Below are 24,422 nucleotides of genomic sequence, written 5' to 3' on the forward strand. Positions count from 1 at the left end.
TAAAGGAGGGAGAGTGGCTTGGCAAGCTCCTCCACCAGCTCCCTCAGTACTCTCAGGTGGATCCCATCTGGCCCCATAGACTTGTGAGCATCCAGGTGGGGCAGCAGGTTGTAAACTGCTTCCTCCTGAATTATGGGGGGTTTATTCTGCTCTCCATCCCTGTCTTCCAGCTCAGGGGGCTGAATACCCTGGGGATAACTGGTCAGGCTATTAAAGACTGAGGCAAAGAAGGCATTAAGTACCTCAGCCTTTTCCTCATCCTTGGTGGCAATGTTCCCCCTCCCATCCAATAAAGGATGGAGATTCTCCTTGGCTCTTTTTGTTGTTCATGTATTTGTAAAACCATTTTTTGTTCTCTCTTATAACAGTGGCCAGATTGAGTTCAAGCTGGGCTTTTGCCTTTCTAATTTTCTCTCTGCATGACCTAATGAGATCCCTGTACTCTTCTTGAGTTGCCTGCCCCTTCTTCCAGAAGCTATGAACTCTCCTTTTTTACCTGAGTCCCAGCAAAAGCTCCCTGTTCAGCCAGGCTGGTCATCTCCCCCGCCGGTTTGTCCTACGGCACATGGGGACAGCCTGCTCCTGCGCCTTTTAAGATTTCCCTCTTGAAGGATGCCCAGCCTTCCTGGACCCCTTTGCCCTTCAAGACTGCTTCCCAAGGGACTCTCTCAACCAGAGTCCTCAACAGGCTAAAGTCTGCCCTCCAGAAGTCCATGGTGGTGGTTTTGCTGATGATTTGCTCCTTCCTTCACCAAGAATCAAGAACTTTATCATTTCATGGTCGCTAAGGTCAAGATGGCCTCTGACTACCACCTCTCTCCTGCCTGTCCTTCTCTGTAAACAGCAGGTCAAGTGAGGCACCTCCCCTGGTAGGCTTGCTTACCAGCTGTGTCAGGAAGTTATCTTCCACACAATCCAGGAACCTCCTAGACTTTCTTCTCTGCTGTGTTGTATTTCCAGCAGATGTCTGGTAAGTTGAAGTCCCCCATGAGAACAAGGGCTCATGATTGAGAGACTTCTACCAGCTGCTTGTAGAATGCTTAATCTACCTCTTCATCCTGGCTGGGTGGTCTGTAACAGACTCCCAGCAGGATATTTGCCTCGTTGGCCTTCCAATAAGGCTTACCCATAAGCACTCAACCTCATCATCACAATTGTTGAGCTCTGTACAATCAAAACACTCCCTAACATACAGAGCCACCCCACCGCCTCTCCTTGCTTGCCATCCCTTCTGAAGAGCTTGTAGCCATCCATTGCAGCACTGCAGTCATGGGAGGCATCCCACCATGTTTCTGTGATGGCAACTAAGTCACAGCTATCCTGCTGCACAATGCCTTCCAGCTCCTCCTGTTTGTTGCCCATGCTGCGTGCATTGGTGTAGATGCACTTGAGCTGGGCTATCGATTTCACCCCCAACGCTGGCATGCCAGCCCTAGGTTCCCCTCTAATGAGCCTGGTTATATCCCCCTCCCCCTTCAAACCCAGCTTAAAGCCCTCTTGATGAGCCCCGCCAACTCATGAGCAAGGATCCTTTTCCCCCTTTGAGATAGCTGAACTCCATCTGTTGCCAGCAGGCCCGGTGCCCACACGCACGGTGAGGTCCCTTTGCTGAAACACTGTCCCACACTGTATGGGGGGAGGAACCAGAGACAGAGCCAGCTGCAGCAGCAGTCATCTCCCCAGCTTACCGAACACAAGACCAAAGTCCTGCGCTGCACCCACTTCAGTTCCCAGCACAGATCTCTATGGGTGCTGCTTAGCTCTCTCTCTCTGCTTGTCTTAATGTCAGGAACCACCAGGACTGGAGAGGTCCTAAGCTTGTGCTGTGCCCATTGCACAGAACGGTGATTTTGCAGGGCAGTACCAGCATGACACTGCCAGGCAAGGTGTGCTGTTGTGCAAGCCATGAAATGTTGCTGGATCTGTCCTGCACCACCCAGTCCTCTGGCATATCCAACACGCTGCAGACCTAATGAGTTCAATTCTCACCAAAGCATTGCATCTCACGACTGCAAAGCTGCTGCTGTTTGGAAAAACACCTCAAACCCCAGTGCTATTCCCTCCCCCCCCAACCCCGGGATTATTCACGGCTCTAAAACGCATCTGGGCTCAGGAGGAAAAGCTCAGGCGGTTGATGGATGGTGTGCAGGGTGCAGGACTGGCATGTCTGAGCAGACGCTGCAACATTTCTGGCCGGGATGGGCAGTCTCCCCAGGCACTAACACGACAGACCAGGAGCAGAGGGCGTTCATGCAGACGAAGATGGTTACGTGCAAAGCGAGAAGGTGAAAGGTCCAAGTACCAGGTCAGAGGTTGCCTCGAGCGGTCGCTTCAGTGATCTGACAGCTGGCTGAGTCTTAATTAGCAGGCAGCGAGCACATGATGGCAATGGGCCGGGGAATATATTAAAAAGATGAGGCATGCACAACGTGGGGTGGCAGAGTAATTACCTGGCCTAGCAGCTTGCCAGCTATTTTGCCTCCGTAAATTTTAAAAGTAAAGAAATACTATCATGGGATACGTGCTCTAGAGCATCATCACTGTGGCTGGCACAGCGGGCGAGGAGCGCTCGGGGATTAGCACCTGCAGGTGGACTCGTGCTGGGCTTCAGCCCTAATTCTGCAGCTACGCGCCATGCGGAGGTCAGCAGGAGCGCTCGTGGCAAGGGAACCGCCAGCGGTAAAGGGAGGTTCAAGCATGTGCTGAAGTGCCATCCTGAACTGGGGACCGAGCCTGACCCAGTTCGCCTCACTGTGCTGTGCAGACTGCAGCCAAGCAGGAGTGAGTAAAGCTACTACTCGTGCATGTCAAGTAACTGCAAGATTGGGTCCCTCAGAAATATCTTCTGAATTTAGATTTGAAGTCATTCCAAATCTATTTTAGCAGGTACACCCATTTGTCTGGCATATGTTTTTTGATCCAAGAAAACTGGGCACCATTCTTCACTTTATTAAAGTCTTATTCCACAACAGGTACAGTAAATGCATCAAACCTTGAAAAGTCAATGAATAATGTAAGCTGTTTTGGTAGCAGGGGTGATGCAACAAGCCATCAATAAATATTTTAAAAGTTCTAGTTAACAGCATACAAATAAGGTTAATTACATTTTTAAGAGAAGCCAGCAGCGTGAATAAAACATGTACTGGCTTTGGTTAAGTAGCAGTGTCCTAGATAATTAGTGAAAAAGTAAAGATTCAAGCTGTGCTGTGCAGACTGCAGCCAAGCAGGAGTGAGTAAAGCTACTACTCGTGCATGTCAAGTAACTGCAAGATTGGGTCCCTCAGAAATATCTTCTGAATTTAGATTTGAAGTCATTCCAAATCTATTTTAGCAGGTACACCCATTTGTCTGGCATATGTTTTTTGATCCAAGAAAACTGGGCACCATTCTTCACTTTATTAAAGTCTTATTCCACAACAGGTACAGTAAATGCATCAAACCTTGAAAAGTCAATGAATAATGTAAGCTGTTTTGGTAGCAGGGGTGATGCAACAAGCCATCAATAAATATTTTAAAAGTTCTAGTTAACAGCATACAAATAAGGTTAATTACATTTTTAAGAGAAGCCAGCAGCGTGAATAAAACATGTACTGGCTTTGGTTAAGTAGCAGTGTCCTAGATAATTAGTGAAAAAGTAAAGATTCAATTGTAAAAAACGCAAGAGTTTCATTTCAGAAGGTTCTTTTTCAACAGACCTGTGCTGTTGTTTCAACAATAATAAAAATAGTAAGAAATCTAACAAACAAACTGTGCAGGACAACTAAATACTGCAATATGAACTGGTTCTTCAAATTACATTCAGGTAATACTGATGCTACAAGGAGGACAGTTGTTTAATTTCTAGAATCTTCTTGGGTTTGTGTTACATTTCACCATGAACAATAAGCAACCTTTTACTGTCTTTAGAAAAAAATGGCTTTAGAAAAATTTTAGTAGCCTTACTTGTAAATCAAAATGGAGACAAGAACCTTTTTAATATTAGTTATATGAAAAAAAAACCCAACCCACAGAATGGATGAGGTTGGAAGGGACATCTGGAGATCATATACTCCAACACCCTGCTCAAGCGGGGTCAACTAGAGCAGCTTGCTCAGGACTGCATCCAGGCAGGTTTTGAGTATCTCCAAGGATGGAGCAACTTGTTGCAATGTTTGATCACCCCCACAATAAAGAATTTTTTTTCTTACGTTTAAAAGGAATTTCCTGCATTTCATTTTATGCCCATTGCCCCATGTCTTTTACTGGGCACCACAGAGAAGAGTCTGCCTCCATCTTCTTTACTTCCCCCATTAGGAATTTATGCACATGGGTAAGATCCCCCTGAGACTTTTCTTCCCTCCCCAGGCTGAACATCTCAGCTCTCTCATCTATGGAATAAACAGGCGCCATTAAATTGAATTCAACAGAATGGCAAACATCTACTCCAGCTAGGAATTTGATCTGGTAAGTCTTCCTTGATTTGTTTTTAGAACTGTAGGTAGCAGAAGTCACAATTCAAATTAAAATGCAGGTGGGACCATCTCTACCAGGTCCTAAGTATCAAACAGGTCAGGAAGTCACCTTTGGTTTGAGTCTTGTCATTTCACTAAGCCATGGCAGAGATATCAGGCACAAAGCTGCCCAGTTTGCTAGGCTTGAACAACTGATACCTTGTCTGCTTTGACGTCAATGGAAATTTTGCTACTGCCCTCAACAGGCCAGGATCTCCCTGCAAAGGCTGTATTATGGGGATGGGCATTCTGTGCTTTCATTGTGTACTGAGGAAGCTAGATTGACACCTAGGACTCAGCCAGGGAAGGTGTCTGCTGCTGTACTTGCATTCATGTCACCTCATGAAGTCATGGCAGAAAATCACAGGGTTCGCCACCGTGTCCCTAACTGGCAAGATGTGCTGTGCCACTCAGGGCTTCATGCTACGGTGAGCACGTAGACAGGATGAAGAGATGGGATTCATATTGCACATGCTCTCAGCTCTTTAGTCAGCCATTTACAAAGCATTCTGCTTTTCCACAAACGACACATATGACACAAATGAAATCTCTTAGCAATGGAAATACAGCTTGAGAAGAGCTCTACTTACCATTGCAGCTGCAGCTGTCTGGTTCACCTGGTGTTGAGCTGCCTTGATTTTGGCTTGCAGGTGTGCAGGGGGATGAAAGTACTTGCATTTCTCCCTAGAGCATCGACCTTTGATGTAATCCATGCAAACTGTAACAGTATTTTCATTTGTGTCTATCATTGCAATATCTATAGGGTGAGCATAGCGGCAATCATTCTCACCACGTGTGCAGTTTCCACGCTGAAACTCTCGACAAACCTTAAAAGAAAGTCACATTGTTGAGCAGGACATCAAGTTACTCTTCATTCAGTATTTTCAACACAGAGTATCAGTTGAGTTATCCACATTAAATGATGTGTGCATTACAAATCCATGCTCATCTTGGGTAGCACATATACCAACAGTCACAGAGACAAGTGGTGGTACTCACAACAGGTTCAGGGTATGAAACAACCCCACAACGTTACCAAGGCCAGTTACCAAATGCAAGTGAAGTACAGAATTTGTGCAGAATGGAAAGTGAGCCCAGGAAGTCAATGGTGTTTTGCCAAAACTTTTGGAGCTCAGGATTCCTCCCCTGCCTCTAAACCTTAAATGTTAATAACTCTGTCATTTGTGTCTCAGCTGGATTATGTATTTGTTATGGAGCATGCTCTTGGTAGGACATTTAATTCTAAATGCTGCATGCTACTGGTATTTGCAACAAGTACCTTTTCTTAAATATGACAAATGTCTTTCACATAAATAGTCTCACTGCCCTCCACAACCAAACTCTGACCCTGGGGTTACATGACAGCACGTTTGATTACACTGCAACATGTTCATAAGGTGTTACCAAAATTGCTAACTTTACAAAGATCTTGCAGTTCCTTGTAAGTTATCAGCACTGAAGCATCAAAGGCAGAGAAAAGGGTTTCACCAAATGGATCTGCAAGGTTTCCTTATCTGAGGAACCAAGAGAAACTGCTGAGGACTATAGCTAGTGGTGTAGCTCACATACCAGCGCACTATCAGACTGAGTGTGAGGGAAGGTGAGACGTCACGTGAGAACGGAAGCAATCAGCAAGGCAATATAAAGCACATAACACAAAACAATGTGTTTTGAAATTACACCCTTCTCCACTACCTTCCTGTGTTATAATTTACACCTGCAGGGGCCTCTGAATTCAGGTTCTCAGCCCGTAACTCCTGCAGAGCCTCTGCTTAGGGTTTGAAAGACATTTACAACTCCTCCAACGCATGCCCAGCCAACTGGATGGGGGGAGGAAACATCTTTCCAATGCCCCGTTACCCAGCATTCCCAACAGCATTACAATGCTTAAAGCTTTCTGTAAAAGCTCACCAAGCCCATCTCAAGACAAGGGAAGTGTCTGTTACTTCCAAAACATCTCCCACTCAACTCAGTGAAACAGCAGACCATCCACTTACATTTTTAAAGCATGGCAGATCCCACACCGAAAACAACCACCCCAGTCCTGCTCTAACGCTCACTGAAATCAAAGAGTGAGTGCTCCCAAATTTCCAGTGACTTCCAAGGATTTGGGATGTGGGCCAACATGAGAGTCTGCTCAAGCAGAGCACAGCAGCCCTGTATTAGGAAAGCTGCAGGTTAAACTCTGCACTGTACTGTGTCAGGTCACTCTAGCAGAGAGCAAGAGCTGGGCCCACATGCCCTGTTCATTCCCGTCAACAGTATCGGTATCAGACGTCCAAATACCTCCAGTTTATCCGTACGCATCAGTTTCTGCCCAGCAGAGCCTCCTGGTACTGTAACAGTAGGATTCCCAGAAACCAGGACAGGAGTATTTGGTAAAAGCTCTGCAGGAACCAAGCCCATCCCAGGAGAAACATGACTCAGGTAGGGACTAAAAGCCATCGTGGGGCTTGTTGCAAGCGATGGAGTCACAGGAAACGTTGTCTGTGTATAGAAAGAGAAAAAAAAAATATTAGTTAAAAAGCTCTGTCATGGATTACCCATCAAAGCCTTGTGGCACTTCAATCCTTTTAGACAATTTGATTAGCGATATCAGAATGCTGTGCTCTCCAATCTATTCATTTACGCCATTTTCTTGCAATCCATTCGCTTTTCCTGACTCACAGATTTGTGACTCATCCTGAACACAAGGCATCTTTATTTGCCAGATCAAAGCATATTGATGATCTTTATAGTTTAATGACACAATTAAGGATTTCATGCCAGCAATTAGGGCAGGCCCAAATTAAACAGACTTCTCATTCCCAAATAAATGCAGCAGCTTCTGTGTCTACATCACAATGCTGTACCGAGACCTCAAGGTAAGCTGCAGCTTCAGGACCTGGAAGCAAGTAACTCCATTAGCTACATGGTTGAATCACTATCAGCCTGCACCAAGCTCCTCGTTTTCGTGGCTAGTGCGGCTCAGACAGACAAACAGGATCATTTAGAGTCAGGCGAGGCATCTCTGCTACAGCACGCTTCGAGGTCTAGCATTCTGCACATCTGGGGTTTGTTCCACATTGTCAACAGTCTCCAGGCAAAAGGAATTTTGCAGGAGTATCCCGAGCCTATGCTCCACGTGAATGGCAGCAAGAAGACACCAAACGCAGTAGTGTTACAACGTGCCAGACCCCGTGGCTTCGGCAAGAGCAGGTGGGTTGTGGGCTTGGAAGACCCATGGACAGAACATACCAGAGGAATGGCCCAGCATGAGGATCAGGACGCCAGCTATGCTATGGGGAGCAATGTCCCCATAAGGAGACAGAAAAAGCCATAAAGATCTCAACCACTTCTGATGCCTAACTTGGATCGGGGGGGGGGCTGGGAGCGCGGCAGAGCTTCAGCGCCAGCGGCCAGTGTGGGTCCCCCGCCCCGGTCATGCACCGCTCCAGCAGCGCCAGTCTGGGAAAGGAGCTGCTCTTCGGCCAGGCAGGAGAGGTCACACAAAGCTCCTAAGCAGGTGCTCAGTTTAAAGCCTGTGAATAGCCCCTGTGGCCAGGGAGTTTGTGAGACTTTAAAGCACCAGATCCAAGGTGTGTTTGGGAATGAAACCAGTTCCAGCTGATGAAAAATCCCCCCTCGTCGACCCCGAAGACCAGAGCCTGCAAGGCAGCACTCCTGCTCCTGTAGCAGGGGATCCAGCAGCCCCCAGGGAAAGGAGCCTGTGACTTGCAACTATTTTTATTTTCCCTTCTGTCACCTGCTCCACTGTGAACTCTGGGTTACAGTTAAAGCTGCTCGCAGTGGCAGGCATACGTGATGCCGTCCTCAGTAGCTAGAGCCTCTCTACTTGGCAATAAATGCAAGTGTGCTTACAAAATGGCCTGGGGCATTTTTTTGGCCACACACTTCATCCCCTCCTTACTTTTAGTTTTGTACCTCTAGTCCTGTAGGTTTCTAAAAGAAATCACATGTGTACAGTGTGTTTCTCGACAGCATCTTCATCCCGGTATTTTCATATGCTAGGAAACCCTTTGCTTGTGATTTGGAAGAATCTAGCCCACAGTAACAGCAGCCAAGCTGTCCTAACCTATATTTAGCTTAATGATGGCCCCTTCCTAAGGTCAGAGTGACAGCTAGCAGCTCCAGAGCTGATGGGAAAGGGGATGACAGGTCACGGCCAGCGTATGTCCCACTTTCTCCTCCACAACAAGGAGACGGGGCCTCCTGAATCAGCAGCGCCGAAAGTGTAGCAGAACCAAATAATCCTCTCTGAGACGGATTTCCAATTTTCCTTCTTTTGAGTCTAAGTCAAGCCCTGCTTCAGCTGATGGGAGACTTTAACCATTAAACCCAGAGACCCTCCAGTCCACGGCCCTTTATTGAAACATTTTCTTCTTTCTTTCAATTCTCTGTGGCTCCCAGACACTTTGCACCTTTTGCTACTAGAAAAGCTCTTTAAGGATCTTCAAATGCTGTGACTCCCTGAACACTTTAGTGCGAAGGCAGCATCCATTAGACCGTTTTCTTTTGTGCGAGCACCAGTAATTACAGCAGCATCTGCTGAACTTCTGCCACCATTCACACTGTAAATGCTATTTTAAGGAGTTTCTCCAGCCTGCACAGGGTTATGCTGAGGCCCAACACACGTTGTCAGCACTTGTTCTGTGTACCCGTCGTAGCCCAAACCTGACAGCACATGTGGCTTGCACAAACGTGTGGGCCAATCTACCCTATGTGTTCCAGCACCCAGTACAGCAGGAGTCCTGGGTGTCCTGACAGAGCAGGTGTGGCACAGACACTGCTCCAAAATTTCAGGAGATTCTTTAAGGCAGGCTTCCCCTGCCTGGGCTCGAACACAATCAGGAGCCAGCCTGAGGACCTACCTGGTTTCCTGAGATGGAGGGGAGATGTTCCTCCCACTGCTCAAGCAAAGCAACACCTCACACTAAGTGAATTCACCAGAAACTGGTGGGAAAGGGTGCAAAACATTCATGAAGACATGATATACCAGCCCCTCCACTGAAGCCGCTACAAACTGGGAGGCAGGTCTTGCTGCCTGAAACACAGTCCCCATCTCCAAGGCTGTTCCCTCAAGAGCAGCCTCCATCCTCACTGGGAGCGACTGGCAAGGGCTAAGGGATCTGAACCCAAGGCGAAGAGAGTGGAGGAAGGATGTCCATGAAGATCCTGGAGACCTGCAGAGGGGTGCACGAAGGTGCAGGATGGGTTTTTATTGCTGCCACTGGTTGTTCACCCATTTCCATGCCCTGGCATCTGCTGCCACGTTCCCAAGCCGCTGCTCCTGCCCGCCCGAACCGTGCCGCTGACTGAAAGCGACAGCTCTGCTCCACACCCTGCCCGCGGGCAGGGGACTGACACTCGGCAGCCACCCAGGCATTTTCAGTGGATGCGCAGCCAGAGAACGAGCAGACCTTGCTCAACACATTAAACCTTGAAGCACTGGGTTTTTTTAAGTCTGAAGTGTGCTAAGCACACTGAAAACTGCTCCTTTGTAAGCTGGCATCAGGGAGCTCTGTATTTATTGTGGCTGATGAGGGGAAAAGATGGGCTGTGCTCACTGCCAGCCCTGACTGCCTGTCTTGGATTGGGAAATCCAGTCTGGCTCACGCATCAGTACCAGTAATAAAGATGCTGCCAGCCAAATCTCTCCTCCCTTTACGTCTGTGCAGGTCCCCCGTGCCAGGCCTGTCCTGACGGAATTCAAGTGAGTTTCTTCCTTGCAGCCAGAACCCAACTGTAATTTTTACTCCAAACAGCACTGCTCTCCTCAGCATGCTTCCCATCCACCTCGGGATTGCACCCAGCCAGGAGACCTGACAGATCAATATTATGACTGTACACTAAATTAGTTGCTGGTGTGCTCTAGGGCAAAACAGACTGATTGAAAGTATCAACACTTACCCCTGCTGCCCCCCTTTAAAGCTCTTGCAAATTCGGGAAATACAGGGGCAGGTTTTCTTGCAAACTACCTTTTATTATTTGTAGCACATGCAGCCACTACCAGTAACTCCTGAGCAGGGGGAAACAGGTTACAGTGCAGTGGCAGAGGGGTTCAGACTGGTAACAGCTCAAAAGACTGGTTTACTGAGTAAAAAAATGCTTGGAATAATAATAATAATTAAAAAAAAGCTGAAATGGCTGTTGTGAGAACACATCTCAGGGGGAGGGCTGCCAAGGAGTCCGACAGCTCTGAGCTCCTCACAGACCCCAAGCACAGGAGCCGTTGGGTTGCAGTGTGAGCAGAGAGGAGGGACTGTCCCAGGGAGGGGCTTTTGTCACCAACTGGTGGTGACAGAACCTGGAAGAGCTGATTTTGTTAACAAACTAGAAGTTACATTCAATTTGCCTAGCAGAAATTGCGCTAGAGAAGAAACACAGAGTGAGTGTGAAGAGGAAGGCAGAGGAGTGGCTGGTGTTTTGTCAAACACAAGCATTGCCTCAGCCGGGAAGTGTTGATTCTGAGTTACCTCAGACCCTAAAAAGGGAAAGCCTGAAAATGAGAGACCCAGTATAAATGCAGAGGTGTTGATGGCCTGAAGGAGGGGAGACAGGTCACTGCTAAGCAGCTGCCCAAGGAAGGCACACAAAAAACAGCAGCAGCTTTTATTACAGTCTGGTGATAGAAACACAGAAGATAAAGATCTCATACTGACAAGGCTGAAGACCCTGATATTGAAAACGTAATTGATGCTGTTCAGAAAAAGCAAAAGCCTGTGTTGCCCTCCAGTGCAACTGCATGGGGCTGGCTGTAAAACCACCCCTCTAACGTGAAGGCTGAGCATGCTGGAGTGAATCCAACCAGCCAAAGCATCCAGGTACCTACCACCACAGATGCTCATTTCCCCAATCAGACTGCAAAGACATACACCAGCTCAAAAGGAGATCTCATTTGTGGGCTGCTGTAGTGTAAAAGTCAGGCGTTAACGCCCCACAGCACTGTCTCTTGGCAGACACCAGCTCCTGGGTGAGGATGGGCCAGGGTACATGTGTTTATTCATTCCTAGTGTGCCTTTGACTAGAGGCTGACATACAGATCGGGTTTTTGCTGCATGGAACAAATGCATGCCCCAAACACTTGTTGAAATCTGCTCCAGCACTTGTTCCAAGCATCACTGGTCAAGCGAGTTGGTCACCCTGTGCTTTAATCCCTCCATCAGCACCAAGGGGTGACAGCAGGACCCCACTGCCCTAGGAGGGGATGAAGGGCTGTGTTAAAGTCTGGGTTGTCTTCAGGGGCATGGGCCACTCGGAGCTGTCAGGGTAGTCCTGGCTACAAAAACCTTGACAGGAAGATAAAGAGCTTGAAAGTGAAGAGAGCTCAGAGAGGGGAAACAAGTACCCAGGGCAGCAGCAGCTCCAAAAGTCTGTCTCGCACTGCTGCCAAGGGACAAAGCAGAATGGAGAGAGCAGGGATCAGGCCCAGGGTGCGGCACTTTTTGCATGGCGCACGCATGGCTCAAAGTGACCACATCTGAGCAACGAGACGCAGCAGTGAACCAAAACGACTCTCCGTATCAATGCCAAAGCCCAGCCCCAACCACCTTCAACCTGACTTACATGCAGTCTAACAGAGACAGAGGTGCAAAACCAGCCCAGAGGGCTTCCAGCACAGCTCAACCAAAGCCAGCAGTCAAGGTGAATTTCGACTTTCAAAAGTCAAAACTTCACTAGAGTCTTCCTACTTGGCACCTACATGATCTCTCCAAGGTCTCTCCCAGACAAATACACCATGCTGAGCAAACAGTCTGCTCCATGTCCTTGCCTGACTTGTTTTAAAGTGCTGGACGAAGCAGTCTGTTTAAAACTGCATCATGGGCACCAAACACTCATGTGATTCTCAGCTTTGCACGAATGGTTAGCAGTAACATCAGAGTGCAACCAGAGACTTCAGAGAAATAAGCTCATACTAGCAACCATTAATTCACACCTAGTAGGCTCCTGTGAGCAGCGTGCAGCAGGCAGCCCACCTGGGACACAGTTCTTCTCCAAGCAGCACCTTCATTAAACAGCCATCATCAGGGTCCTGGCTCTTGGTTCACCAGGAAGATTAGCTGTTGCTGGATGTCAGTGGTGGTGCAAGAAGATCTGGCAGTGAATATTTAGATGCAAGCTTATAGACAGACACATTCAATGCCATTTCAGGAAGTGTGGTGAAAAGCTGCTATGTCACGTGCTGGTGATTTGGGTTTTTTTGGTAGTGGTTTGTTTTAGTTTTTTTGCTTGGGTTTTTTTTAAGCACAGAGTAGCTTTTCTGATGAAAATGCACTTTAAAATATCTAAGCACCCAGCTATTGTTTGGAGCTATTAAGCCCGCTGTTCCAAATCTCGTCTCTGGCAAGCATCCCAATTAAGCAGGCATCCCGTTGATCAGCTTTCTGATCACATGGGATTTGTTCTGCTGCTGCATCTGATATAATACTTTCTGCTTTGAAGAATTTCATGTGTAGCCAGAAGGAGGCCCCACCCTTCTCATTTAGAGAGAAAAAACATTCTCAAAGCCTGCTTCCACTGGCAGCATCTTCAGGAAATCAAAGGCAGGTGAAAGAGCAATCTCTTGTTTGTCCTGAAATTGGTGTGGAGCAAGTCAGGCAGCAGGAATTAGACCAAGAGCTCGTTTACTCTGAGCAGCGTGTGGGAAAGCAGGAAGGGAGCAGTCATTGCAGAAGAAATTTTTATTTTTCTTTGCCCATGTCTCTCTCATGGCATAATTTAGAAACCAGGGACCTTTCTCATCAGATAAGGTTACCTCTGAAATGAGAGCGCTAACCAGATGAACCGACAGATTCAGTCTCACAGGCAATTTAAAAGGCTGGAGTGAAATTGCAGGAGTGAACTGGACCTGCAAGACTGCAAAATGGGAAGATGGGAACTTTCCAAAGAGGAAATCCCAAAGATGTTTTGAATAGCCAACCAAAGAACGTCCACTGTGAATTCCCCAGAGGAAAACCCCAAACAGGAAAGGTTTGCTTCTGGTACAGGGCTAGGAAACCAGTGCTACCATTTTGTGGGAATTCAGGATTTCCTTCTCATGCACACATACTTTCATGAAAACTGAAAGATTACAGCAGATTAGAGCTTAAGGCACAGAGCAACTAAAGACTTTTTTGTGGCCCTTTTTCTCCTCTGCCTCACTTTTCCATCTTTGAAGTAGGAAGAATAAACAGCATTTCCCTAGCTTACACAGCAGGGTGAAGATAAAGCTGCTAACACACATGCAAGATCACCAGAGTGAGGATAAACATGGAAGAGCCTTCACAAGACAGGAGGAACACACCAGACCAGGGAAATGCCCCGGTATGGTGGCAGAGCACCATCATGGAGGGACACTGGCCAGCTTTCCCTCCTGAAACACAGCATCACTGCAAGCTCTTACGCCCAACAGCATCCAGCAAGGAAGAACCTTCCACCAGTCTCCTGTGAGGATAAACCAAAGACACTCCAGCTTGCCAAAGCCAGCAGCAGACAGTTGCTGTGTCTGAAGCCTCATTTGGGCAGAGAAGCCAGGCGCTGTAGGTGGGACATCAAGAGGCCAAGTGCAAGTTTGTCCACAGACTCGCACATCTTCAGGCTGGAAGAGTCTGTCCTAGGGATCCAGCCAGACCTCCCCTGTGGCACAGCACAGGGAACCTCACCCAACAACTGCACGTCAAGTGCATGTTGCCCCAGGAAAGATATTCAGCCCCAACTTTAAATGGAGAATTCCTAATTAGGCTCTCGGTTAAAAATGTGCAGCTTATTTATGTCAGCACCAAAGGGCTGCTTCAAGACCTCTGACATTTCTTAATAGCGACAGACTCAAACTCAGCTGACAAATGTCACCCCATCCCAGATATACCAACCAGCAGACACATCCTCCCCCGGCATAACAGGGTTCTCCAGCCTGAAAAACTGTTTTAACCGATAGGCTACAGCAGGGACAGGCAGTGAAGGCTTCTCTGAACTACCTGCTCTGCAAACACCCATCTCTCACAGGCTTCCCTCCCTACCTGAAGAGAAGCAAATCTTTCCTGCTGTTAGTATAAAACAGCATTACTGTGAAAAACAAGTGACAGAGCTGTGACACTAGCACAACTCTCTGCTGGGACAACTGCAGTGAAACCGGTCTCACTCCCAGACATAAAAGTACATTAAGGTTTTTGTAGGATTCATCTTCCCTGATTTTAGCTCACCAGTAGAACACATCTAGTCCAAGGGAGTCAACTGGCCTCTTGCCATAGTGTGGAAGAACTCCAGCATCCTCACCCCAGTGTAAAACGGTTATTCAAAACAGGATCCGTTAGAATTGAGGTACTCGGGACTTCTGGGATGTACGTTAATTAACTGGTCAAATATCCACCTGCTGGCAAGACCCTTCCACTTGATGCCCTGAATCTCACGGCTCCTTAGTTATCAGAGGAAAGGGGAGCCACAGCCGGTAAGAAGATGCAGAGGTAGCATCAGACATCCCTCTGGAAGATGCTGCCCAGCTCCATGCAGCGTGAACAACCGCCTGAGCAAGAGCACAGGGCTGGGGCCTCCGTGAGCAAACAGGAAAGAAACGTGGAACTGCGTGAACCCGACTCATTGCTGTAACTTACAATTGGCTGTAGCTGCGCGCCCGGTAGCATGAACTGCATTTGCTGAGCAAACATGGCTGCGGCTGTCTTCTGCTGGATCAGGTTGTTGCGTCCATTTATTTCAAGTTGTGTTTTTAAGTGCGGGGGAGGGTGGAGATATTTGCAGTTCTCTCGGGTACACCGGCCCTAAAAAACATAATGAAACAGCATTCCAGTCAATGTAACACTCAGGGCAGCCAGAGAAATTTAATTAAGGATTGTTTGGGTTACTGTAACAACACAATCATCCAGGCAGGGGCAGTTTGGTGGCTACTGCGCCTCTTTTGTGATTTTTCTATAGAAGTGCAATACTCAGGTGAAAAGAACAACATGACTTCTCCTGCCATAACACAAACAGAATACTATCAAACTAAACCCCAAAGTTACGACTTCCTGTTGTTAAAACGATTGTTGTGAAAAAAAAAAAAAAAAAATCTAACGCAAATAACAATATTTTCAGAAGTTAGTGGCAACAGTTCCAGAAACAACAACAAAAATTCCCCATTTTCTTGTGTGAGTTGTTTTTCCCCTCCCTCCCAACACCAGACCACTTAATTGGCCCTGACAACCAGACAGCGAGAAACAAAACTGTCTCCACCACTTCCCCAGCCGCGCTGTGTAAAACATGAAGATGACAGCTCAGTAAAGCAGCACCTCTGATCTGCAACGTGCGTGTACTGAGATGCTGAGAACTGGTAGTCACAGGAGGGAGAATCGAAACAATTTCCCCTTCGTGCTTTCATTTCTTAAAAGCCACAGTGTGTCGCATCCCTGGCTACTCCCCCCTCCCACCCCTCCAAATGAACATAAGCACTAGGGAAGCCACTGGCTCCTCAAAAGCAAGGGATCACTGATGTTACAGATCACCTCAAATCAACAGAGACCATCATTTTCAAAAAAGATCTATAAACTGTGCCTTGCTTTAATACCGTTTGCAAGTAGGCACAGGAAGATAAATACCAATAGTCCACTGAACACAGAAAACTAGGAACAAATGTTGTCATTAATGAAATAATTCTTGAAAAATAGGGTTTTTTTCCCCCTCTTTCTCTGTGTATTCCCTCCTCAAGAAACAGAGGCATACAGAATACAAGAAACACTTCATGCAACTTTATGCATAAATTCTATAACTAACTTATGGTAAATTTTTTTGATAAAGTAATTCTGTAGCTGTTCAGAGCCTAATAAAACATGGCTGGGCCTGAAGACCACAGAGCTGTAGCATGACAGATAACTAATCATCGCTCCTGCAGCCAGCAAAGGAGCAGGACCATCCATTACCCAGCCTGTCCCTGGCTCTCTTGTCAAGGGCTGGACACAGAGTTCTCAGGGTAAATATAATTAAGTTTGCTTTCAAAAAAGGGGCACATTGGGTCACCCCACATACCTGCTCCCATTGGCAGGATCACATCCAGCAGAGCTGTAACCCCATAACCAGGTCCACACGGAGGCACCCATTACCACTGCACCCAGGGCACGGCGTGGTGGAAACCCCCTCTGCCTGCATCCAGGATGCTCCCCTGGGGATTTTTAAGAACTGCCTGTACAAATGTATGGGTGGAATCATGGGACAGTTTGGGTAACCCTGCACAAAGCCAACACCATAACCCACTGCAAGGGCTGCTCTTGAACCCCCAGCCAGGCTCCTCAGCATGCCAAGAGAGGGATAGGTCACTGGAGAGCAGCCGAAGATTTGCAAGCTTTAAGTGTGCTTTCCTCTGCCCACCTTTCCTGGTGGGGATAACGGCTTCACGGGGGAGAGGGCTGCAGAGCCCATCTGCGGCATGAAAGGGGCCAGATCAATGGAACATCATGAGAAACAGGCTCCTCTCTTATCTGCTCCAAGGAGCTCACGGCGCTAAACAAAACTCCTGTCTCCCTGTTGTTATTTAGAGGCAAATAATTAAATGCAAGAAGTGATGGGCTAAACCGTCTGGGACAGGAAAAAAACCACCCCCAAACTTCAGCACCCTGCCTTTGCGGAGTGAAGCCCTCTGTCCTGCTCCTAGAAGAGCCCAGTGGCTTGTGACAACCCAACTCAAAAAGAAAGGCTTTTTAATGCTCTTGTTTTGGCTTCTCAGGAATCCAACAGCCCCAGATCCCCAGCAGCAAGTTAATTGCTCACAGGCCCCAAAGACATGAATCTTCATCACCAGACACTTTCTTACATCTGTGTAAAATGAGGGTAAAATGGCACCACACAGCTGGCTGATGCTCAGACAACCCAGTGCTACTGCAAAGTAAATAACTGCATTAACCGGGAAGGAGAAGGAGACTCATCAGCACTAGGTAGGTTTGGGTCATCCTTCTCATGGCATCTTTCCAGCTGCATGGGACCAGGTCCCTCCACAGCCCTTCCCATCACCTGGGACGCAACAAAAGTCCAGCACTCGGGCTCAGAGCATATCTGCAGCGTCCCACCTCCACAATTTCTGTGGGGCTGCTCAGGTTGCTGCAGACCAGGAGCAGACCCCGCAGAGCAGCGGGTTGTCGATGACCAGGCGGCTGCTCTGTTCTAAGCTCCAGCCTTTGAGGGCTTACACATCAGCTTTAGAAATTCCTCCTGGTTGAAACTTGGCACAAGTGCTTTGGGTTGGGAAAACACTAATTTCTACCAAATTTGGAATAAATCTGTGTAGATGTTTCTACACTGCAGGAATGAAAAACATAAAAAAAAGAGCTACTGTTTTTTGTAAACAATACTTACAGGGCCTTCTTCAACTTGAAAAGGACTTTGCTATTCTGCTGAAATTTTGCATGTCATCGATACCAGCCACCCCAGCTTGGTGTGAAGCTTTGTTCTACTTTTTTCTCAAAACAGAGTTTGTTTAATTCCAACAGCGGGTTCTACAAACAGAACGTTTTTATTACCAACAAAAAAACCCCCATACAGCACAAGGCCTTGATCCTGCAGACAGAGCTGTGAGCAGAAATCAGTGCCCACACAAGAGCGCTACTGGTTTCAATGAGGACACGTGTTCGGAAGGAACGGAGAGCTGTGCAGATGGTGCTGCAGAGCCAAGGCTGTGTAAGTGCAGCACGGCTGTCAGTCAGGCCTCCAGGAAGGCTAAATGAATCACCGCTGCACCCTGATTCAAAACCACATCTTCAGTCTAGCTCCTCCTCATCATCATTTTGATCCTGAGCATCATCAACCACTGCATTTCACCAGGACAGGTTAGAAGTCACAGCTGAATTGGGTTGCCCTCTCCACCACCACAGTAGGTTCTTCATCTCTCAGACAATGAATCAGGAACTGATGATGCGACAGACTGACACAAAACTTTCCCAGTTTAGACATCCAGCTACGAAACAACTTTCAAGATGCCTTGCTCTGAAACGATGGGCACCTCTAATATCCTCTGAACTCCAACACTAGTAGGGGTGATCCCTTCTTCTATGCTTCCATCACAACGCCCACAGTTCTCCGTACTTCTCAGCAACATGTACACTCTTCAAGACCAATTTCAGCTCTACGAAAAACTGCCAGAGGGACAAAGGAACTGCCATTATTCACTTCTCAGTACCAGCTGCAACGCAGCAGGGAAAACAACAGGGAACTGGTAGCAAATCTGCTGCGTGGATACTGGGCTGGGGACAAATAAGGACAACTCCATTTTATACCTGGGTGGCCTAGGAATACAATATGAGAAAATACAATAGGAGTCAGGCCCCTAAGTTTCAGATGAGCATCCTTACGCTAAAAGGCGCCGTTTTGCTGCAGTGACTGGATGTGGCTCCACCACATCGAATGCTCAGCACAGGGCACAGGACAGTCCCAGTGCCCTGCACAGATGCCTGCTGAGACACTCTCCAAACTGAGTGTTGCACCAAAAAGCACCATCCTTGCACCCAGAGTGGGTCACCGCATGTGTTGGGAAGGGGCATGGTGCTCAGAGACTGACCTGTGTCAGGGAGCGGTGTGCCGAGCCTGCTGGGACCAGTGCAGCCATCCTGCTGGAACTGCGGGAGTTTGCAGTTAATTTAGCATGAGTGTTGGCTCCAGGGAGGACGCGTTCCCACCCTGTCCTGGGTGGCACACAAGCCTGCAGCCAGGGAATCACCACCCAGCAACAGACTCTGCTGCTGGCCTTGGTAACATGCTAAATATAGCTGTATTTTCTGGCTCCTTGCAAAATGGAAGGAGTGTGAAAGACCATATTCGTCAGCTGCTTTGCCAACTACAGCCAGGAGGGAAAAGCATATGGACTGCACTTCCCAAGGCTTGAAAAATGGATATTAAAAATAAATCATTAGAAGATTTTATAAGAGTATCTTCTCCCCCTTTCTTCCCACACACTCCCCCCCACCCTTACAGTAGGCTGCTGGCATGTGATTGACTCTGTGTTGCCAACTTAAGTCATGCTGTGATGGCGCATACTGTAAATGGCTGGCATCTGACACTAGCTAACGTGACAGCAGCTTGCAGTGCAACAAAGCCAGCTGTTTCAAGTGCAGCACTGATGGCAGCACACTTGAATCCAGTAGAAAAATCGGCATTACACCTGGCTGTTTGGAGTCTGCTGGGCTGCACCTTGTCATCTGCATCCTAGCTTGGAGGGATGCAAATAAGAGCAGGCTGGGTACTGCACCAGGCTGGATGAACCTACCCTAAGCATGCTACACAAATTCTCTTCTTGTTGGCTGCTGAAGCGAGCTGAAGTGTGCTGCAGAAACAAGGCTTCCAGCACAAACCCAAGGCCTGCTCACGTTTGCACCACTAATGCAGTTTGTTACGGTCTCTTTAATCCTGGACATCAGCGAGGGGTTCCAGAGCAGACACATGTTTCTGGTTTTCATGACTGCACTGTATGTCCCATCAATCACCAGCAGTTCTCATGTGAAAATCTTTAAGCTAACGTGGCTTTTCACACACTGGAGGCTGCAGTAGGCTTGTGCCCTGACTGTGCTGTCTTTTCCACAGACACTGATGACATGTGCAATGACTGACAGCAGAAAGAATGAAAAGAGACCAGGCAGGAAAGGATTTCCATGTTTTGCACAAAACCAGGCACCAAAACACAGCTTGTCTGCGTAACTTTTCCCTGCATGAAGCAGCAGATTTCTACCCCCCCAAGAAGAACTCAGCGGGGAGGCACATTCAGAGATGCACTGGCCCTGCTTACTCAGTGCCTGCCGCTCCAGCGCTGAGGCACGAAACGCTCTCTGCTTTCCATCCCACTCTGCACATGCACACAGAGGCATTCTCCCGGCTGGGAATCCTCACTCCTGCCAGAGCCTTGCATGGCTCTCACATACGCCATACAACCTCAGCCATGACGGTGTCTGCCCCCGCATCTGGAGGCTGAGACCAGGCTGCAGAATTGCCCACAAAGCGTGAATTGTCATGCAACAGTGGGAGGCAGAAAGGGGGGAGCTCTGGGCTTCCTCCCCGTGTCCATGCAGCACAGCTAAGAACATGTACTGAGCAACATATGCTGCTCCAGGTCTACCCTTACTGCCATCTGCTCTCTAAGAAAAGAGAGATACTGGGAGGCAGAGTTGGTATCTGGTAATGCCCAAGCTCCAAGTCCTTCGCCCACCCTATCGGGACTTGCAGCTTCAAAGTTACCCTTCCAGGAAAGCAAACCACCAGGGTGTTGGGAACACTGTCCACCCACCACCCCAACTCAAGTGCCTTGTTCTTGCTATGGTGCATCCCTAAGCAATTTGCTCCAGGGCTGAGCAACCGGCACGTTGGCTGGATTGCACGGCTCGTCCTGCCACCTCCAAATGCACTGCCCGGCTCGTCCTGCCACCTCCAATACTGCACCACGCTCCTCTTTCCACGCAGGTAGTGAGCTGTGCTGGAGTGAGGAAGGGAGATGGCTGTCCATCTCACTGCTGGAGCAAACACCTTCTGCTCGGCAAACAACATCAAATAGCATGGAAATAACATGTTTTCAACTGGAAAACAAAGGAGGCTGGAGCCGACAAGTCAGCCTGATCATTAGCGAGCGGTACGTCTCACAGGTACCTACCAAGCTGTCACACTCTGCAGTTCAAAGCCTAGCTCTGTACATACCTTATCTGCGATTCCTTTCTACAGGCTAATGAAATGTTAAAAGTTACACTGCCAACTGAGTCAGTGAGAAGTACAACCTTGCAACCTCCCTCAAACATTGACCCTGGCACAGTACATCACATAACTTCTGCTTAATAGCAATGCTTTTCTCCTTGCAGTGTTGGAGCAGCGCACTTTTACAGAGAGGTTTTAAAGTGTAATTATATACAAAGCACTCCTTGAATGTGTTCTCATGGAAGGCTGTTAGCCCACCTACAAGGACCCTAAAAAGCAGGTCTAGAAGGTTGTAGAGAAGTGACACATCACCCCTAGGCCTACACAGATCAGCTTCACCTATTTTCTTTGTACCTATCACTTGCGTATTTCCCAGACAAGGGACTCCAATACATCACTCTCCCTGCAGCTGTAAAGCTTTTCCTGATTCTCAACTGCAATTTTGCTGCAACCAAAGCCTAAAAACTTGTCTTACCCCAGAGGGCCAGAACAGGAATTATTCTCTTCCCCTTTGAGGACGGGCCCATACTTGAAGGCTGCAGTCACATCTACCCCCTTCCTCAAACCTCTCCGCTCCAGCCTATGCAAACCACACTTTCAACACTGTGAGCATGGTCTCCAAGCCTTTCATTAGGCTGCTCCCCTGCTGACGTGTGGGCATGCACAAAGATTTTTTTTTGCATGTCCTGCAGATGACAGTAGTGCTTATACATCCCTGCGTGACGCCTGCTTTCCTTCTAACAGTGTAACATTTTTGATTCACTCTAAACAAGCCTTTTCCAGAACTACTGCCTACTAAGCTATGCTGCATGCTATATCATGCAGCTGATTCGCTTAAATGCAATATTTCACACTGCTTTTATTGAACTCACACCCCTGTTTTATGGACTATTTTTCCAACCTGTCAAGATTATCTGCAACCCCGCATCTGGTTCTCCTGAGTGTCTGTAGTTCCTCCCAGCTCAGAGCACCCTACCAGTTTAACAAGCATACTCTCTCTATTCCATCATTGGAGCCATCAGAGCAAAACAAAACAAAACTGAACAGTCCTGCCAAGCACATCCTTCCAGACTGCCACTGAACTCAAGCTTTCCGAGCTGTAGTGGATCATTACCTAAAAGTTTCTCCTATGTTTTGTTTCTCGTCTTGTTTGGAAACTGATTTGTGCCATGTCAAAGACTCCCAAGCCTAATGCCAGCACTCCTCCCCATCTCTCTGAAATAACCCATCCCAAAGGCTTTCCAGTTCTACTGCTTTTTCTGTTCCTCTCTGGACAACTGTAGGGATGCTAGGAAGTTAGTGCTCTGCACCCCTCCTGTGCCAGCACTCCTGCTTGCCATCAAGCATGTACTTGTACACAACGTTGGGTACAAAGAAGCTGGTGGTCTGAAGTTACTTGTAACAGCAATAAAAAAAATACAGCACGACTAGTTGCTGACATTTTTCAAATGCACGTGTAACACCCATTTACAGAGAGCCCAAAGACTGCTGTTATGGTGTGGATCCTGCTGTGAAGAGATCACAGCCAAAAAGAAAAAGCAAAACATACCTTCTAGTTAGCATTACCAGATGGCAATCAGCCTCGAAGGGGAGGGAAGCAGTGTAGACTTCCTACCATACAGAAGTTCCAATTTCAATGTATGTGGATAAAAATGCTAGAGTTTAGGTTAATCTGGTAGCTTCCAGGTATGGATGATATAGACCCTGTGAAATGCACGTTCCGGCTAGGGATGAATATTGTTCACAAATACATAGTTTGCTGGAAATAAGATTCAAACAACCCATAAAAAGCACAAACCACAGTTTCGCAATGGCTCTAGAATGAGCTTTGCCTAACTTCTTTGAACTTCCCACCTCCGGGTCCAAAGAGCCATCTCCCTGAACCTGCGCAGACAAGATGAGAAGAAAACTGCTAAAACCACCCCAGGCGTTATTTTGGCCCCACTCAGCTCCCCTGCAGTCGCTCAAGAAACCGCTTCAGATTTTATGCTGTTCTGAATGACGCTCTGAGCTGCGGCAGCAGCGTGTCAGCTCCAACCCGGGGCTGCTCAGGGACATGGTCTTTTGTCGGGGTACAGAGGACACGAGTCAAACCTGCCTTTCCACACAGCTTCAGTGGAAAAACCTGAATATCTATCGTAAGCTCCCAGGGCTACCAGTGCTCCCAGCACTCTCAAGGCAGCTCCAGCTCATCGCTGAAACAGCGACTGAATTTCATGGCTTCAATGAATGTCAGGTCAAGCCCTTTCTGAGCAAGCCTAGACTTGATTTTGACTGAAATGAGTGAACCCTGATGTTTTGCATGATTTCAAATGAAAGCAGGTGACATTTGGCAGCTATGACAAGAGTTTTGGGTCCTTTTGAACTGAAAGCTCAAAGCAAGGCTCAGTGGCATATGCAAGTGCAAGGCAGCTGGAAAGCCCTCGGAGCACACCAAGCAGGAGTGCTGTGTTCACCCTGCTGAAGTTAAGCTGGTGCATTCTGCACAGTCCCAGTTTGCCCAATTCTCCTCTCCCTACAGCTGTGGGTCAGAGCCCTGGTAGGATAACCAGGAGGTAAATAAGTAACTGTAGGGATTTGGGCTTAAAAAAATTGTATTCCTCTGCAACCTTAAAAAAGCAAGTCAGGCAAACATAGCCACTTCAGTCCAGTAAGTTAGAAAAATGCACAAGGGACGGGAAGCAGAGACAAAAATCCCTGGCTAGCACACTGGTGCTGCTCTTCAGCCTCCCCGTCTCACCCGTGTGACTGCCCTACTAGGATATTTTTGCTTTGCAGGGAGATGGAAGGAAGGACAGGAGGAAGAAAAACGTCAGCATCATTTTTGCAAATGCATTCTGAGCCCAGACGAAAGCTGCCAACAGCCAGCTGAGGGGACTGCTGAACATTGCTAGAGACCTGTAACACCTCCACCTCTTTGTCATTCCGGCCTTTGTCTGTGAAAGCCAACCTCTATCACAGACACAAACCAGGGCTGAAGAGGCTGTGCCCCTCCATGCCACTGGCCTGGGGGAATACGCTGGGCTGAAGCCCTCTCCTCCATCACAGGACTGGAAAGCAAGCTGCCCCTTGCCACCAGACGCCCGCCCGCTGCGGCACGTGTCCAAGCTGATGCTTTGGTACCTATCATGGGACAGGTCTCCATCAATGGGCAGCATGTGAGGAGCAGCAGCACTTTGCCCAAGCAGGGGACATGCTTCCCATTGTGTGGCAGAAAGAGTTTAGCAGCTGAACAATTTCACCATAAAAAAAAAATCAAAACAAAACAGATGCACAGCATAGACAAACTCTACTGCAGATGCCGGTCCT

General features: G+C 47.8%; 1 protein-coding gene across 9 annotated transcripts in view; it reads right to left on the reverse strand.

Moving 5' to 3' along the window:
- MBNL3 (muscleblind like splicing regulator 3) overlaps positions 1 to 24,422 on the reverse strand; it is a 99,743-nt gene that overhangs the window by 15,656 nt on the left and 59,665 nt on the right. For all 9 annotated transcript variants that reach the window (XR_004842594.1, XM_035898908.1, XM_035898905.1 and 6 more), the window contains 3 exons: positions 15,077 to 15,241; positions 6,777 to 6,977; positions 5,081 to 5,317 (listed from right to left, as the gene is read on the reverse strand). Coding sequence is in view for 8 of the 9 variants with exons in the window: in XM_035898908.1 (XP_035754801.1) it covers positions 5,081 to 5,317; positions 6,777 to 6,977; positions 15,077 to 15,241 (603 nt within the window). In the remaining variant the exon portion in view is untranslated. The remainder of the gene's footprint in view (positions 1 to 5,080; positions 5,318 to 6,776; positions 6,978 to 15,076; positions 15,242 to 24,422) is intronic.

The sequence above is a fragment of the Egretta garzetta genome, unplaced genomic scaffold, assembly GCF_000687185.1.
Source record: "Egretta garzetta isolate BGI_Z169 unplaced genomic scaffold, ASM68718v1 scaffold220, whole genome shotgun sequence".
NCBI classification, from domain to species: Eukaryota; Metazoa; Chordata; class Aves; order Pelecaniformes; family Ardeidae; genus Egretta; species Egretta garzetta.